Source organism: Limanda limanda, chromosome 1 (genome assembly GCF_963576545.1).
Source record: "Limanda limanda chromosome 1, fLimLim1.1, whole genome shotgun sequence".
Lineage (NCBI taxonomy): Eukaryota > Metazoa > Chordata > Actinopteri > Pleuronectiformes > Pleuronectidae > Limanda > Limanda limanda.
The window spans coordinates 27,960,949-27,975,413 of NC_083636.1; the positions used below are offsets into that span (position 1 = coordinate 27,960,949).

Consider the following 14,465-nt stretch of genomic DNA (forward strand, 5'->3'; position numbering starts at 1 on the left):
CCCATTGTTTCCTTGAGTGTTTCATTTGGAAGTTGTGAATACAGTTTCAAAAGATGTTCAAGAGATCTTACGCTTCATGTGTCGACAATGCAACAGTTTATTTTATGGCGGTTTCGTCTGCTCTTATTTTAACCCAACCCTGAAAAAGACATAGTTACACATTAAGTGCTGCAGTACTGTCAAGGCCATCGCACACTTTTCTTTGCCACAACCACTTCCTGTGTCTTGTATGCGAAAGCAAATGCTGATGTGACAGAGAACATCTCATGGTTTGCTTAGAGAAGCAGTCGAAACGAGCGTTGAGTGTCGTGCTCGAAGAACTATTATCTCAGGAAGAATAAAGACATGGTAGAAGAAAGGATGGGGGACTGTTGGAGCTACACAAAGGTCGTTCTGTTTTTTGGTTCATCTCTATAAATTATACCAGCACTGTCATAAGAAGATTGTTAAAAGTAACCATGCGATCGTCAGTAAATCTCAGCTCTGTGTGTGTGGTAATAGATATTCCAGGTGAAACGCTGTCTTTCCTGAACTGATGAAATTCAAAACATGACCTCAGCCAACTAGTTGTGCATTTTTTCCTCACATGTCATGAGCAGATCGTGAATAATGAGTTCAGCCTGAACAGCTGTATTTGGTTATCAGAAGTGGAGACTCTTAGTGTCTGTCTTCTGTCGGGCCCTTCAGTGCTTCCCACAGAATTAGATTCTACTTGTGCTGATCGATGGAGCAGGGGGATATTCCAAAATACCCATTTTGTTTGTGCATCTTCTAATGTGATACCAAAGAATGCCTTCTTCTATGACTTTCTTTGTAGAGCATATGCAATGTCTGTAGACACATCTTTGGCGGATTGTGGTGTTCTTGGACTGATGAAATAGTTTAAATGAAAAATGCAAAAATGGGTCATTAATTTTCAGGTCTTCTTTGGCAGACCTCACAACAGATTAGGAAACCCAGTGGACGGGGTCATTCATGGGACAGACTCGCAGCAGTTGAAGGTGTTAAATGTCTGAACTGCAGCCAAGAGAGTGGGCCAGATGCTTTCGTCTGTTCTGTGACTGAGAATAAACACACTGACTGACAAATGTGTACGTGCCTGACTAGTTTGGTTGAGAGGAGTCCGATGAACAATATTTCCACAACAAATGAGGCACAAAGCTGGAGTTTAACTTTGAGACTCAATTATTAAGAATCTCAAATACTCAAGTACCACGATTAATCGAATTTTGATGTGTATTGGAATGAACTACATGTATAGGTCATACAATGCAATGAAACTTCCTCATCTAGTTGATTCAATCTTTTGATATGCTCTTTTTGAAATGTAAAAGATGATTAATGCCACCTCCCTTGTACTTGAATGATTTAATCATTACATTGTCTTCTTCTTTTCTACAGGATCAGTTTGACAACTTGGAGAAGCACACACAGTGGGGGATCGAATTTGTGGAGAAGTACACCAAATTTGTGAAGGAGAGATCAGAGATCGAAACCAGCTATGCAAAACAAATTAGGTAAGTGCTCAAGCTGATGCCTGATATTTTGGGTGTAGTTATATAGACTGTTTTACATCCAGATGGCTTAGTTAAGAACCCCCCTCTCCAGGTAGGATCTGACCTACTGAAGTGTCCTTGAAACAAGAGACAGGATCCTCGGCAGCTCATTATGTAGCTGACCGTGACCTCTGACCTCCCTCTGGAGGAGGAAACTGAAACGAGAATTCCCATATGGAGCGTTGTGTCTTAAGACTTGTATTATTATTCAAACACAAATCACTGTTGTTGCTTTGCAGTGAAACAGATTTGATTATTAGCCCAAGTGTGGAGGATGATTTACAAGCAGAGGAGGACGTCTGCTCGCTCTTCCCTCCTTCTCTCTTTTGGTTTTATAAGAATCTCTCCGTCAACCTCACATCCGTGTGCGTGCTGTCTGTTGTTGTCGCTGGATTCTGCCTCAGACAAGAGGAAGTCGGGGGGGGGGGGGTGGGGGGGTGTGGAGCTTGTGTTACCATGGAGACTAGGAGGTATCAGCATTTTCAACCCCAGGTCTGACCCAGATTTCTTTTTTCCCCTATCCAACCACGAGTGTCTGCCCCGCCCCCTTCAGCTCACTCCACACACACACACACAGTCTGTTTTCTATGGGAAGTGATGTGAGCGAGGATCCATCCCTTCAGGCCTCCTGCATCCCGACACAGCGGGAGATACCAACAAATCCACAATCCTTATCTTTAAAGAGGGCACTACAATATGGCTAATGCTCTTACTATTGACCCCCCAACCCCCCGTTTCATAGTGACTAGCCAATACCAATCAAGCATTCCCATTGCAACCCATTGTAACTGATCCTCTACAGACCCCAAAAGCCCACTTTATGAGAATTAAGTCATCTTGAGATAAGAGGACTAGCTGACTATGTTTACATCCAGGCATTACCCTCATAACCCTGCACCCATTAAGTATATTTCTCTTGGATATACGTCCGTCTTTCAGATGCTGTTTAATATTTGTGGATATTCCTCAAAGATATTATACGTAACAATTCTTCATTAAAATGTCTGAAAACATGGACGGAAACTCGCATCATCCAAAAATATTTCCAACAATGTTTAAACCTAGAGAAATTGCCAATTTTATTCAAGGTAATGGAAAGTTTCACTTTAGTTGCCTTACAATTGCATCATATCCACTTTTCCCATGGCTTTGCGCATCTCGGTCAACTTCTGGGGCAAACAAACTTTTAGCCAGTCAGCTGTTTTCCTTAAACTGGATCACGATTATTCATTGCTGTTTGCCGTGCGTTCTTTTGCTGAAACTCTTCCATTAAAGTGCAAATGCACAGAGGACCCAAGAACAATTTATTTAAATCTCCAGAGATCCAACGCTGCTTCATGATTATTAAGTTACATATTGTCCATCCTTTAATTGGGTTTCTTTTGTGTTTTTGTATTTGCTCAGATTTGTTCACATCTGGACATTTTTGATAATGAAATCCCGAATACTTTCCTTTAAAGCCGACTAATTTGATGTTTGGACAAATAAAAAACATCCTCGCAGATTTACACTTGCACTTGAACACATGTAGGCAACCCATGATGTAATCGGTCAGCATCTGTCTACAGTGTGTCTGACAAAAGGACAGGGATGGACTCATCTTGCCATGGGTTTTATTGACCATCAGGCCCCACAGATGGTGCGGATGTTTTCAGTTACTGTGATTACACACAGGGCCGGCTGTCAAACTGGGTCTGTTATCTAGCAGACACACACACAAAGCCCTTCCAGAATGTCGACATTTGTACACTTGTCAGGAGAGGCTAAAATAAGGAAATTAGGACGCGCAGTCCGGATATCGTGAGTCAGAGGATTTTCCTGTGTTTCTAGCACACTATACGTCTTTGTTGTTGTGTAACGAGGCCAACTAATTATCCTCTTTAATCAATTCATGTTCCAATAAACTAATGCAATTGGCGCTTTTGATTTAGACGTCTGTTCTCTCATCTGTGTAGTTGATGTCTCTTTCTTCTATTTAAGTGACAATAGAACTTTTCACGGTCAATTTCCTAACGCAAAATATTTATGTGTAATCGATATTTTTTACTGAGGGGCGCATTCTGTGTACTGGTACATTAACCTCTTCCATCCACTCTTCTCCTGAGTTTTTCAATCGCTTAAGAGTATTTAATCTGAAAACTCTGCAGCTGTATTCTAGTCTGGATGGGCAAAAAGGAGATGTATGGAAACTGTAAAGCAGTTCCCTGCATTTTCTTCCTGATTTGTTCTCATCATGACTCAACTATCAGTGGTGAAAGCAAAACGTTGTTAACACGTACTGTTTCAAGTCATTGTTGGTCCATGAAATTGAATCCCCCATTTCCTGTAACTGAGCAAGTAACTGCAGAGGAGACAATCTGCTTCCTGTTTACACCTGCCTGTGTTTACACCTGCCTGTGTATGCGATCACGTGATATACATTTTCAGGTTTGTTAGTATGGATTGGGATTATTACTGATGCAGAGCTAAAACACACTCAGTCTGAATATAGCTATAAGCTACTGGCCCTGATCCTCACTGGCAAAATTCATACATTTTTGTTATTTAACTAATTTAGTTCATTTACAGACTACTAATCACCTGCTTTTTTTGATAAATGATTAGTGCTTTCGGTCATTTTTCAAGAGCAGAAGCCAAACATGTTGAGGTTCTAGCTTCTCCCTTGGGCAGATTTGTTGCTTTTTATTATTCACACAATTGCAAAGAAGGTTTTTAACATTAAGAAATATTCTTTGCCAATTTAATGGCATCTATCCTTCTATCACCACAGCAACTCCACACTGCCCTAATCCATAGATAATCCTCTTCTCTTGCATCGGTGTAAACATGCACAATGCTTCGGTCTAGTCATTGCAGGGCAATGTACTAATGCCTCCTCCTCTTCTTCCTCCTCCGCCTCTTCCCCCAAATTCCAGTCTGGAATAATCCATAACACAGTTGGAATAAGGCCCTGCTAACAAAAGACACAGGGTGAGGATGAAGAAAAAACAAGTCTGGGGTTATATGATCTATATATGCATGGACATTCTCTTCCAGTAGGTTTACAGTAAGATTCATACTGAATCATTTACCAGAAAGAGACACACACATTGGCACAGACATTACCTCATGACACACATGCACCAAGATACACTTAATCCGAGTCAAGTGCAAACTGCCACTGTAATTTGAACATTCTATAAATCCATAGTTACGGTCAGCAGCCTTATACAATCTGGCAGTTGACATCTGACTGCAAGTGAATGAATGAGTGAGTGGGAACCAGGGCTATAATTAGAGATGGGCTCTGAAGGACAACGTGAGAGATTGACAGATAAATCTGCCTAGCAACAGTGCAAACACCACCAGGGAGGAGGAGAGGTATGGGGGGGCTGTGTCGGCAGAGAGAGCTGGATGAAGGAGGGCAGACACACATTACATGTCTTTTTTTTAAAGATATGCATTATTTGTCAGCAGCAGTTAAGCATGGCTCTCTGACAAGTCTTACATGCTGAGACATTAACATTCCGTCAATGAGTAAAGGGCTTTCATCTCACAAGTAGGGCAACTAGCTTCCACCATCACCAGATCCCTTTTTTCGAAATGGGTTTACCTCGCGTCTGATGATAAACTAACGTGTTGACAGCCCAATGTCAAGCAAGTAGAACAGCAGCAGATACTCTCTGTAATCTCTGGCCAATGAGTGAAATATGCTCCAATTTTCAGTCTTGTTTAACTTCTTACTCTGTCACGTTCTCTTTTCCTCTTGACAGCGTCCTCTCCAGTGTCTTCCGTGGCTCAGCCATAATATCCACACTAAGAATTGCAATCTACTACTAATAGCTAGCTACTAGCTGCTATCTATCGCTCTAGCTCTGGCTCTGCTTGTTGGTGTGGGACATATTCATTCTTCCTGTTATGAGTTTGTGTCCTGTTAAAATTATTTTAAAGTGGTTTTAAGAAATAAGAACTACCCAGGGTTGCGTTACGATTTTTTACAAAATTTCAAGACTTTTAATAGAGTTTGTCTAAACAGTAATTTCTTATAAGCTCCGGACAGACTTAAAACCAGTGGTTTGTCTTGTTTGTGTCTGTCGTTTTTTGTTTGTCCATGCACTACTTTTCATTTTAAATTGACAACAGTGCTCTTTAATTACACAAAGGATCCAGAAGGCACATGTACACAATGTGCACCCAAATCAGTCAGAGCAGAGTGCTTATTATTATGTTTTGCTGACATACACTGTCATGATCAAACAAATGTGACATGATCAATTGTAGCCTGACAAACAACACAACCAAGTGGAGAGCAGGACATTGAAAGCATCACCGCTTCACCTCCAGCCAGCATAGTGACACCATACATGTCGTTTTTGTCCTTCTCCTCCTCCTCAAGCCGCATTCATCTCCTGCCACTGACACACAGCCGGAGTCAAAACAAGGGCAATGGCTGCATGAGAAAAGCATACTTGTTTCTGGTGACTGGGTTTGCATGAATACTCCTGGGGGCGATGATTTACGACCCTAAGAGAGAGGGCAATGTAGTACCAGGAGCAGAAAGCACTCTGCTGGATTGAATGGTGTTCTGGATGATCCTTTGGCCGGTTCTTAAGGGCCGTGTCAGGGAAATATAATGGGAATGGTGCATTTCCCATCTGCAGACTGGGCTCTTAGGAGCAATAGACAGAAAGAAATGTCTGACAATGCTGAACTCTTTGTCCTCACAGGAATTTATCAAAGAAGTATCAACCCAAGAAGAACTCACGAGAAGAGGATGAGAGCAAGTGAGTCACAGGATAGCACACATAACATGAAAAATCTCTCATATCTGTCAGTAATATAGAAACTACAATCACCCAAAAAGTGCCTGAAAGATGATGATTTTATATACACAGCATAAGTGATGATTAAAAAAAAGAAATTCCAATTCAATTTATTGATAATCAAAGAAGTCACTGCTTTCAGCTATTCAATTCTGTGATTTGGATAATACAACAATTCCCAATATTTTTTCCGTGTGTAATTGCCTAAGAAATAAATGAAAGTAGTTTGAACGAACACAAAACAAATTATAAAAAATTTGCAACTGAATTAAATATATAGACCTAAACAATCAGGAGTGGAGACCCCTAGGCAGTTTGCTCCATTGGTAATCTAGTGTTGACTACTAAGGAAGAGTTAATATATTGGAAACTTTACTGTCACATCTCAGGTGGTAGAGCGGGTCAGACAAGACACTGAACAAATCGCCTCTGACGATAATGATTGAGCTATGTTAGGCTTTGACTATTTCTGAGCAAAGTTGCACTATGTCAGACAAGTTGTGCCCATAGATTCACCGTGTAAGCTTTGAGTGGTCATCAAGACCAGAAAAGAACTCTGTAAATACCGACCATTTACCATTTCCTCTAACATGTTCTCCTGTGTCTCACCAGGTACACCTTCTGTCGAGCCTTCCTGACAACACTTAATGAGTTAAATGACTATGCAGGTCAACACGAAGTCATATCGGAGAACTTAACATCTCAAATCATCACCGAGCTGTCACGTTACCTGCAGGAGCTCAAGTCTGAGAGAAAAACGGTAAGACATCTTTGTTTTCTTTATCTCTACTACCGTATTTAGTTTAGACAGCAGTATCGGGTCAAATAAAACAGACGCAGTGGTGTTGAAGAAATTAAGTAACCCATTCCCTCTATTCTCTCTCAACTGAGGTCACTGCTGAGTAAATATAGATTCACCCAAAGGCTTGACACAGGTAGAGAACGTGACTGAGTGAATCCTTTTTATGGAACAAAATCATCTTCTTTCTATCATTACGGCCTTATTTCTCTTTTTAAAAGCCTGCTTGTAAAAATATTGTCTCACCACATGCTATTCTTAAATGTTGAAGTCACTTTCCTCCTCGCCATTAGTAAGCGATTTGGAAGAGAGATGGACCTGCACGTTCCACGCTTCATAGATAACAGTGGGGTGCTCACAAAATGAGAGAGGGCCACTCAGCTGGAAAAAAGTACTCTCTGTAAAATCTGTCATGGACTCTTGTGTCACAGACGTCCAGCTGAGGGAACTGGAGTGGAAAACCAAAACCAGAGGGCACACAGCAAAGTGACCTTTTCAAAATACGAGTGATTGTTCATGTGCACAGCTGCTGACGCATAAATGTTGCACTCCGTAAACACAGGAAACCCTTGGTCACATTATAAGTGATCAGTGTAAATTTTAGGTTCAGCTTTGGTTGCACCAAACACAGAGAAAAGGGGACTTTCCAACACTTCTGAAGGGGAATCGTCCATTAGTCAAGGCGTGTTTGGGTCTTTTGCCTTTAGTTTAGCTTGGCTTGGTTCGGCCTTTGGATAACAGCAGCCTCTGTCTACTGTCCAGATTTGGCTCTTGTCACAGAGGGTCACTGGACAGACCCCTGCTGCCCCGCGGCTGCAGGATGTCACACAGACACCCCTCTTCCTCTTCATTTCGCTGGTCATTTCCTCTTCTTTTCCTCTGTTCCATGTATCCATATCACTGTTTCTCTTTCCCCTCTCTGTCCTTCTCTTTATGTCCTCACAGTGTCTCCTTCACAAACTTAGTGCCCCTTGTTTTCTCAGTTCTCTCTGCATCTTTTAGATATGGTGAATAGCTTGTCATGTGTCTTAACTAAAGAAACCCACAACAGTGTTTCTTCAGTTAGAGAGTGCAGGGGGGGGGGATCCCATAACTTACAGTGTATTGTGTGAACAGAGGATTCTTTCATTTGATTGCATCGTGCGAATGATTTCTCAGACATATTCAGAAACGTTTCCTTGTTGGGTAAATTCAGCTTTTATTTTTTCTAGTTCCCCCCCTCATAAAATCACCCGTGGCCACAATAAGCTCATGAATGATGAAGAACAAACTTCTTCAGAGCCGCAGTCATAAGGATTTTTGGGGGCTGATGCCAATATTCATATTAGCGGGTATGAATATTTCAGAAACCAATGTATCTGCCAATATAAATTAATAAAGATCATTGGCAATGATTCCTAAGATGTGATTATCAAACCCTTATGACAAAGAAATGTAATTGATGCTTGATACTTAACAATTTAAGTTTATTACAAATAACTATTACAAAAGAAATACATTTACAGCCAACAATATAGAATTTGAATTTAGAAAATATATTCATATTAGCAACTGTATATCTGCAAACATACAGTAAACGCTGGTACTGAACTATCTGTGGAAGGCTCATATCGGTCGGTCAGGCTCCACCTTGGTGAAGGCTTCAGAGAAGAACAGCAACCCTTAGTTACAAAGAAAAAGGCCTTCATCAAAACAGGTCTTTATATGTCAATATGTATCTTCTACAAAAAACATTTAGGGTACTGTAGATCAGAGAATACTGTACACTCTTGGTGCCATTCTTCGCCTGATCTCCTGCTTTTACAACAATGCTGTAGAAAGTGTAGAGGATATTCTGAAAGGTCACGCCTCGGGACTTCCCAAAGCTTCCTTTCATCATTTTGTCTGGGTTCATTTACATAAATTTGTATGCACCACTCAATGTGTTTTCCTGTTGTAGCTTTTCGATTTGTGTCTGTCAGACACAGCTATGCAGGCAAAACCCAGACAGTGGGATTAGAAGAGGGCCAGGGTCTCCTGGGTTTACAGTGAGCTTACTGGACAGGTACGGTCCACTCTGCAAATCCAGACGGAGAACAAAATAATAATACCTCATTAGTTTCCCTGGTGGGGTTTTGCAACTCTCCCCACCTCCCTGTGCTGTTTCCCCCGAGTGAACCTCTCGCTGAGCTCAGCTGGGGTTGCAGAGGAGGTGAAGCCAAGAATGTTGTCTTAAAGGATTTTATTTCAGAGCAGATTTACTTTTTTTTACTGAAGTGTACGCTTGTTTTATAAGAGAGAATATACTTGATTTAATGTGTTATGCAAATATATATTACTTTAGAAAGTACATCATGATAACATCAAAAAGTTACTTTCTCAGATGCCCTGCATTCATGTTTATGCTGTACTTAATATTGTAATAGGTAAGCATTAAGAGCAGGAATGGTTAATATGGGATGAAGAGCCTAAGTCTCACTGGACTGTGATTGTGCTGAGGAGTCACAATAAGGTGTTCGGTCAGTATGCTGCTGTGCACGAGGCCAGATCAACACCGTTAAAGCGATACAATTTAAGATTTGCCTTCTGCTATAATCCGGTGTTTGCGGTCAAAGCCCCCCCATGCACACATGGGCATTCACACTTTCATGCTCACAAACTTTTTCAGATCTGGCTGTAACGTTCACAGCATTCAGCTCAGATCAGTACAGTAGCATATAAGTAACACAGCAAGCAAGGAGCTGACATAGTTATCGATGTCCGAGCATGGTGTGAGGTTATAACGATTCAATGTGATTTGATCACTATTGGAAATGGGTTCACCTGGCCTCTGATGATAAACTAGTGAGTCAACAGTGTCCGGCAAGCAGAACAGTACGAGATAAAGCAAACAAGCAAAAGTTCTGATTTTACTTCTCCTATAACAACAACACTAGGTTGGCAACTGTCCTGCGTCCTTTGGCCTCTTTTAGCTCTCACCAAGTGAAATATGCTCAGATATTCACTCGGTCAGTTTCTTACTTGGCCACCTTCTCTTTTTCTCATATTTGTTTCCGATAATGTCCTCTCTGTTGTCTTCGATGGCTCTGCCATGACGACAACACTGAGAATTGCAAGCTAGTTGTCTCTTATAACTTGCTGCTAGCTCGGACTATTGGTGTGTGCCATAAAGCAGGTTGATATGTTCCTGCACGGTACCCCAGAGTTACATGGGGCAGTTCCCAGGCATCCAGGGCACCCTGTGGTAATGACAGATATGCCATCCTCCCTATTATCAGTTTCTGCAACGTCAGAGTGATTCTGAGGCTATTATCCTAAGGTAAAAAAACTACGTAGTGTTGCTTTAAACACTCTGCCCAACCTCCCAAGATGTAGCACATGTAATGCTTGTAACATTTTTGAAAGTCAATACATAATATTAACTGTGTGTATCAACATGTGTGAATTGAAGAGTCCACTCGGGCGTTAGTTGTGTGTGTATCCATTCTCAGCCACAGTAGCACATGATGATATCTTTTCTTGCTGGGAGGGAACTTCTATCTTCCTTATCCTGCTGTGATGTGACATGTGCAACCAGTCTGAACCAGCCCAGCCTCTCATTCTGCCACCCTGGCTGAGAAAATAAAGCACAGCATTTAGGGTAAAGTCAGCTAAGCACCATAACGCCCCGTAAAACAACCTTTTTTTCACTGGGTGGGTTTGGCAGAGGATACTGTCCTCATTTGTTTCCTGAGAGGAAGAGAAGAGAGATGCAAGCACTCTGGTAGAACAACGTGTCTCCCCGGGGTCGCCTCAAATGCCTTCTTCTTTCTGTTGAGTGGAAAGACAAATAGGAAGCTGAGAGGGAGAACTGATCCCTGGATCCTCACATAGTCACTGAAACAACTTTAGTAAAGTATGAATAAAGAAACATCACGTAATCGTCTAAACATGAGGAGAAAAATCTTTCATGAGTTTTCATCGTCTCAAGATCTAGTTTGACTCGTGGCCATTTCTAGTACCTAATGATTATGTGAGTTGACATCTGCACAGGACTTCAGGTGCACATTCCTACGGACTAAGTCAGTTAGAGTTGGAATTCTCACACAAGTAAAGTGTAAAAGGGTTTGTTCCGCTCTTGTTTTTTTCTCTCACCTCACGTCTCTGTCTTGCCCAAAGTGTGTTGCATATTTTTGGAATGAACAGCTTGTGAATCCCTTAGGGTTTACGTCACACTCCAGAGCAAGTCTGTCCCACTTCAGCTCGGTCTGGTGCAAGGACGACTCTGGAAAGTAGGAAGGCAAATAAGGAAGAGACTAGATAGACTATGCAGAATACACTGAATGACACAAAATTGGACAAGTGGTGTTTTTCCTATCTTCAGCGGGGTCTTTCAGTTTAAGAGCAGGACTGATTGATTTCATGTTCAGATTTGGTCCTGCTTTCACTCTGTTCATGTAGTCTCTTATGGAATTCTTAAAGCTGGAGGCTAACAAGCACGATAGCGAGACCAATTCATTTGTCAACACTACACCTGGAATTCCATTGATTGCGGAATATTTTGACAGACTTGTCTCACCAAAAAAATCTGATTTGAGAGCAGCAGCAGCAGCGTGAGCATGACGAGAAGAGCTGAATCTGAGTGCAAGCCCACAATTCGAGCACATGCAGAGCAAATCTGAGCACAAGCAGGGGCTACTTGAGTAAAAAACACATGGTGGCAAGAAAAACCTCCTTGTCCAACAAGTCTGCCAAAATTCCCCTATTTGAGTGCGAGTGCAGAGTTTTTACAAAATCTGAGCTCTTGAAAGAGATAAGATAGAACCCCACAAATTATTAAGTGAAATATGACTCAATAAAGTCCCTGTATTTCATTACTTCATATAATACTACACCTATGTTTTCATTCTTGCATGCCTTTGTTCTGTTTCAAGGGATGTTGTGCATTGGTCATAACTACAGGGTCGAGCTTGAAAAATTCCTTTATCTATGACGATGTAATCATAACACAGCGAGCAGGCCTGTTCATCTTATTAAGTAAATATTAAATATGCTCTGTCTGATGTAATGTGTTTTATTTACTTTTATAACAGTTACTATATTGATTTATTTCCAATGTCTCTTCTGGCTCATGAATTCATTAGTGTGTAAAGTCAAGTATTTTTTTCCCTCACGCTGTCTTTTCAATGCCATTGGGATAAGTGAAAGGGAGAGTGGCAGCGTCAGGTCACCGACCTGTTGAAGTGGCCCAGATGTCCCTGGCAGGTCCAGCAGTCACACGCTGTTACTGAGAAGGATGAGTGGAAGAAAGACAGGGTGTGTCGTTTCTCTCTCTTGTGCTGAGCCAAGTGAATTTAAATATTTAGGGAGTTGAGCGCTGCAGAACATCAGCTGAAATGACTGCATGCATTTACCTGCATCCCTGAGAGGGAATGAGCCCTGCGTTTTTTGCTTTGATCAGAGCAAACACTGATGTGGTCAGTAGATCTTCCTTCTATACGACAGATCTGAACCTGACGGAGGTGTTTGGGTTGAGAGCGTCCACGTAGTTTGTTTATCTTCATAGTGATTGAAGGTTTGTTGATGCAGACAGCCTGAGATGCTGGAGATTGCTCAGAAATGTTGTTATGGAGACAAATATTTGGTCAAAAGAATGCCTCACAGTAACAATGAAGTCACCCAGTCTGGTGAGTGTGTAGTGAGAAGGCTTTATGGCATCTTCCTTGCATCTTATCATCATTACTTCATTTTTTTAGATTTAGTCATTGAAAAGATTGTCCCTGTCTAACAGGAATTTGAAGGTTTCGGCTTGAAAAAATTAAGAAAAATGAAGCTCTTGATCATACATTGGTTTGACAGTACCGTCATCACCTGCTCCACAATGTCCTCGTTTTCTGTCTGAGCTCAAGTACTTCCTCTGAAACACTGGAGCACTTCCTTATTTTCTATCAGCTTCCCTCGAAACTTTGGGAAATGAGAAGTGCAACATGCCTGAGGTAAACTATGCCATGTTCTCACAAACTCCTCTCATGTCCAGCATTGTTCAGGTAAAGTTTAACTTTAGGCCTCCTGAATTAGTTTTAATTTCACATCTCTGTGTATGCGTGTATCGACAGAGTACTGAGGACTTCCTTGTGCGGTCTAAGATACAGCTTTCTGTTCTTTATAATGGTTCTTTAGAAGAGCTCGGGGCCGTTGTTCATCGATATTCAGCTCAGCCACAGGCCCTTGCTTCCGCAGACTGTGTAACCAAGGGAACATTCATTGATATTCTGGTCTCTAAGTCATTTTCTTTTGAATCTGATTCTTTTGAGACTTTTTTAGCAGATTGATTCGACCACAGGTAACAAATAAATTATTTTGCATGTAGTATAAGTAATCACAATTTGATTTAAACCTACAGAGGGTTAGAATTAGTCTGTGTTTGAGCGTCCAGGGGATCTGGCTGTGAGCCACACAGAGGGACTGTAGAGTGATGTGCTCTGCCTCGGGGCCAAGTCCTCTGCTCTCCTGGAGTGAGATAAGCCAAGTGAGGCCTGTTGCAAAAACACAGGCCTGTGTGTGTAAGTGTTTTTTGGTCAACAACTGCCACCTAGCTGTGTCCGATATGACACGTTTTGCATATTCCAGAACACACTGTGGCCTGTCTGTCTCCCTGTAGTTTACAATATCTGGCTCCTCATAACTTCAATGTTATTTTCATGGTGGTGTGTTTTACTGTAAGCTTCTTGTTTCATGTCCAGTCACCTAGTTCGTTTCTCAGTTTCTTTTTCTACTTTCTCATCAAACAGTTTTCACTGTCTTGTCCTGAATATTTTCTGTCCCTATTGGCATACATATACGGACCCATAGCTTAAATCAAATACTTGTTGAGAGGCAGACATTCGCCAAAACATGAACCTATCAGCAGTCAGAACAAGTATTTTCTTAATGATGCCAACATGATCACAATGGCAGTGCTAACATTCTGACCATGCTTACCATTTACATAAAAACAAAGTACACCAGAGGCTGATGTAGTAGTTGATAAGAATGGAAAAACACTAAATGGATGCAGTGCAGTATATAGATAATGCGTATAGATGCATATATTGGACAATTCAAATTTTTACGAATAATTGCTCTGGAGGAAAAGTCCAGGGGATCACCAACAGTTGATGAGACATTTCATTCAAAACCACAAATGTCACCTCATAGGGGCATTTTAAAAAGTCAGGGGAATTCCCGGACTGCCATCTATAGAAATTTGACTGCTCTTTGGACCGAAGCCATTATGTGCATGTATTTTTTTTGTATTAACCATCACATGACTGTGATGTGTTTGCCAAATTGCCCCTTAGGGACATTAAA

The 14,465-nt window shown here is 41.3% G+C and overlaps 1 protein-coding gene across 2 annotated transcripts in view; it reads left to right on the top strand.

Annotated features, from left to right (window-relative positions):
* The first annotated feature begins 337 nt into the window (after positions 1–337).
* Positions 338–14,465, top strand: part of LOC132998650 (formin-binding protein 1) — a 43,369-nt gene continuing 29,241 nt past the window's right edge. For both annotated transcript variants that reach the window (XM_061068381.1, XM_061068389.1), the window contains exons 1-4: positions 338–387; positions 1,402–1,517; positions 6,263–6,319; positions 6,971–7,118. In XM_061068381.1, coding sequence (XP_060924364.1) covers positions 346–387; positions 1,402–1,517; positions 6,263–6,319; positions 6,971–7,118 — 363 coding nt within the window. In that variant the 5' untranslated portion in view covers positions 338–345. The remainder of the gene's footprint in view (positions 388–1,401; positions 1,518–6,262; positions 6,320–6,970; positions 7,119–14,465) is intronic.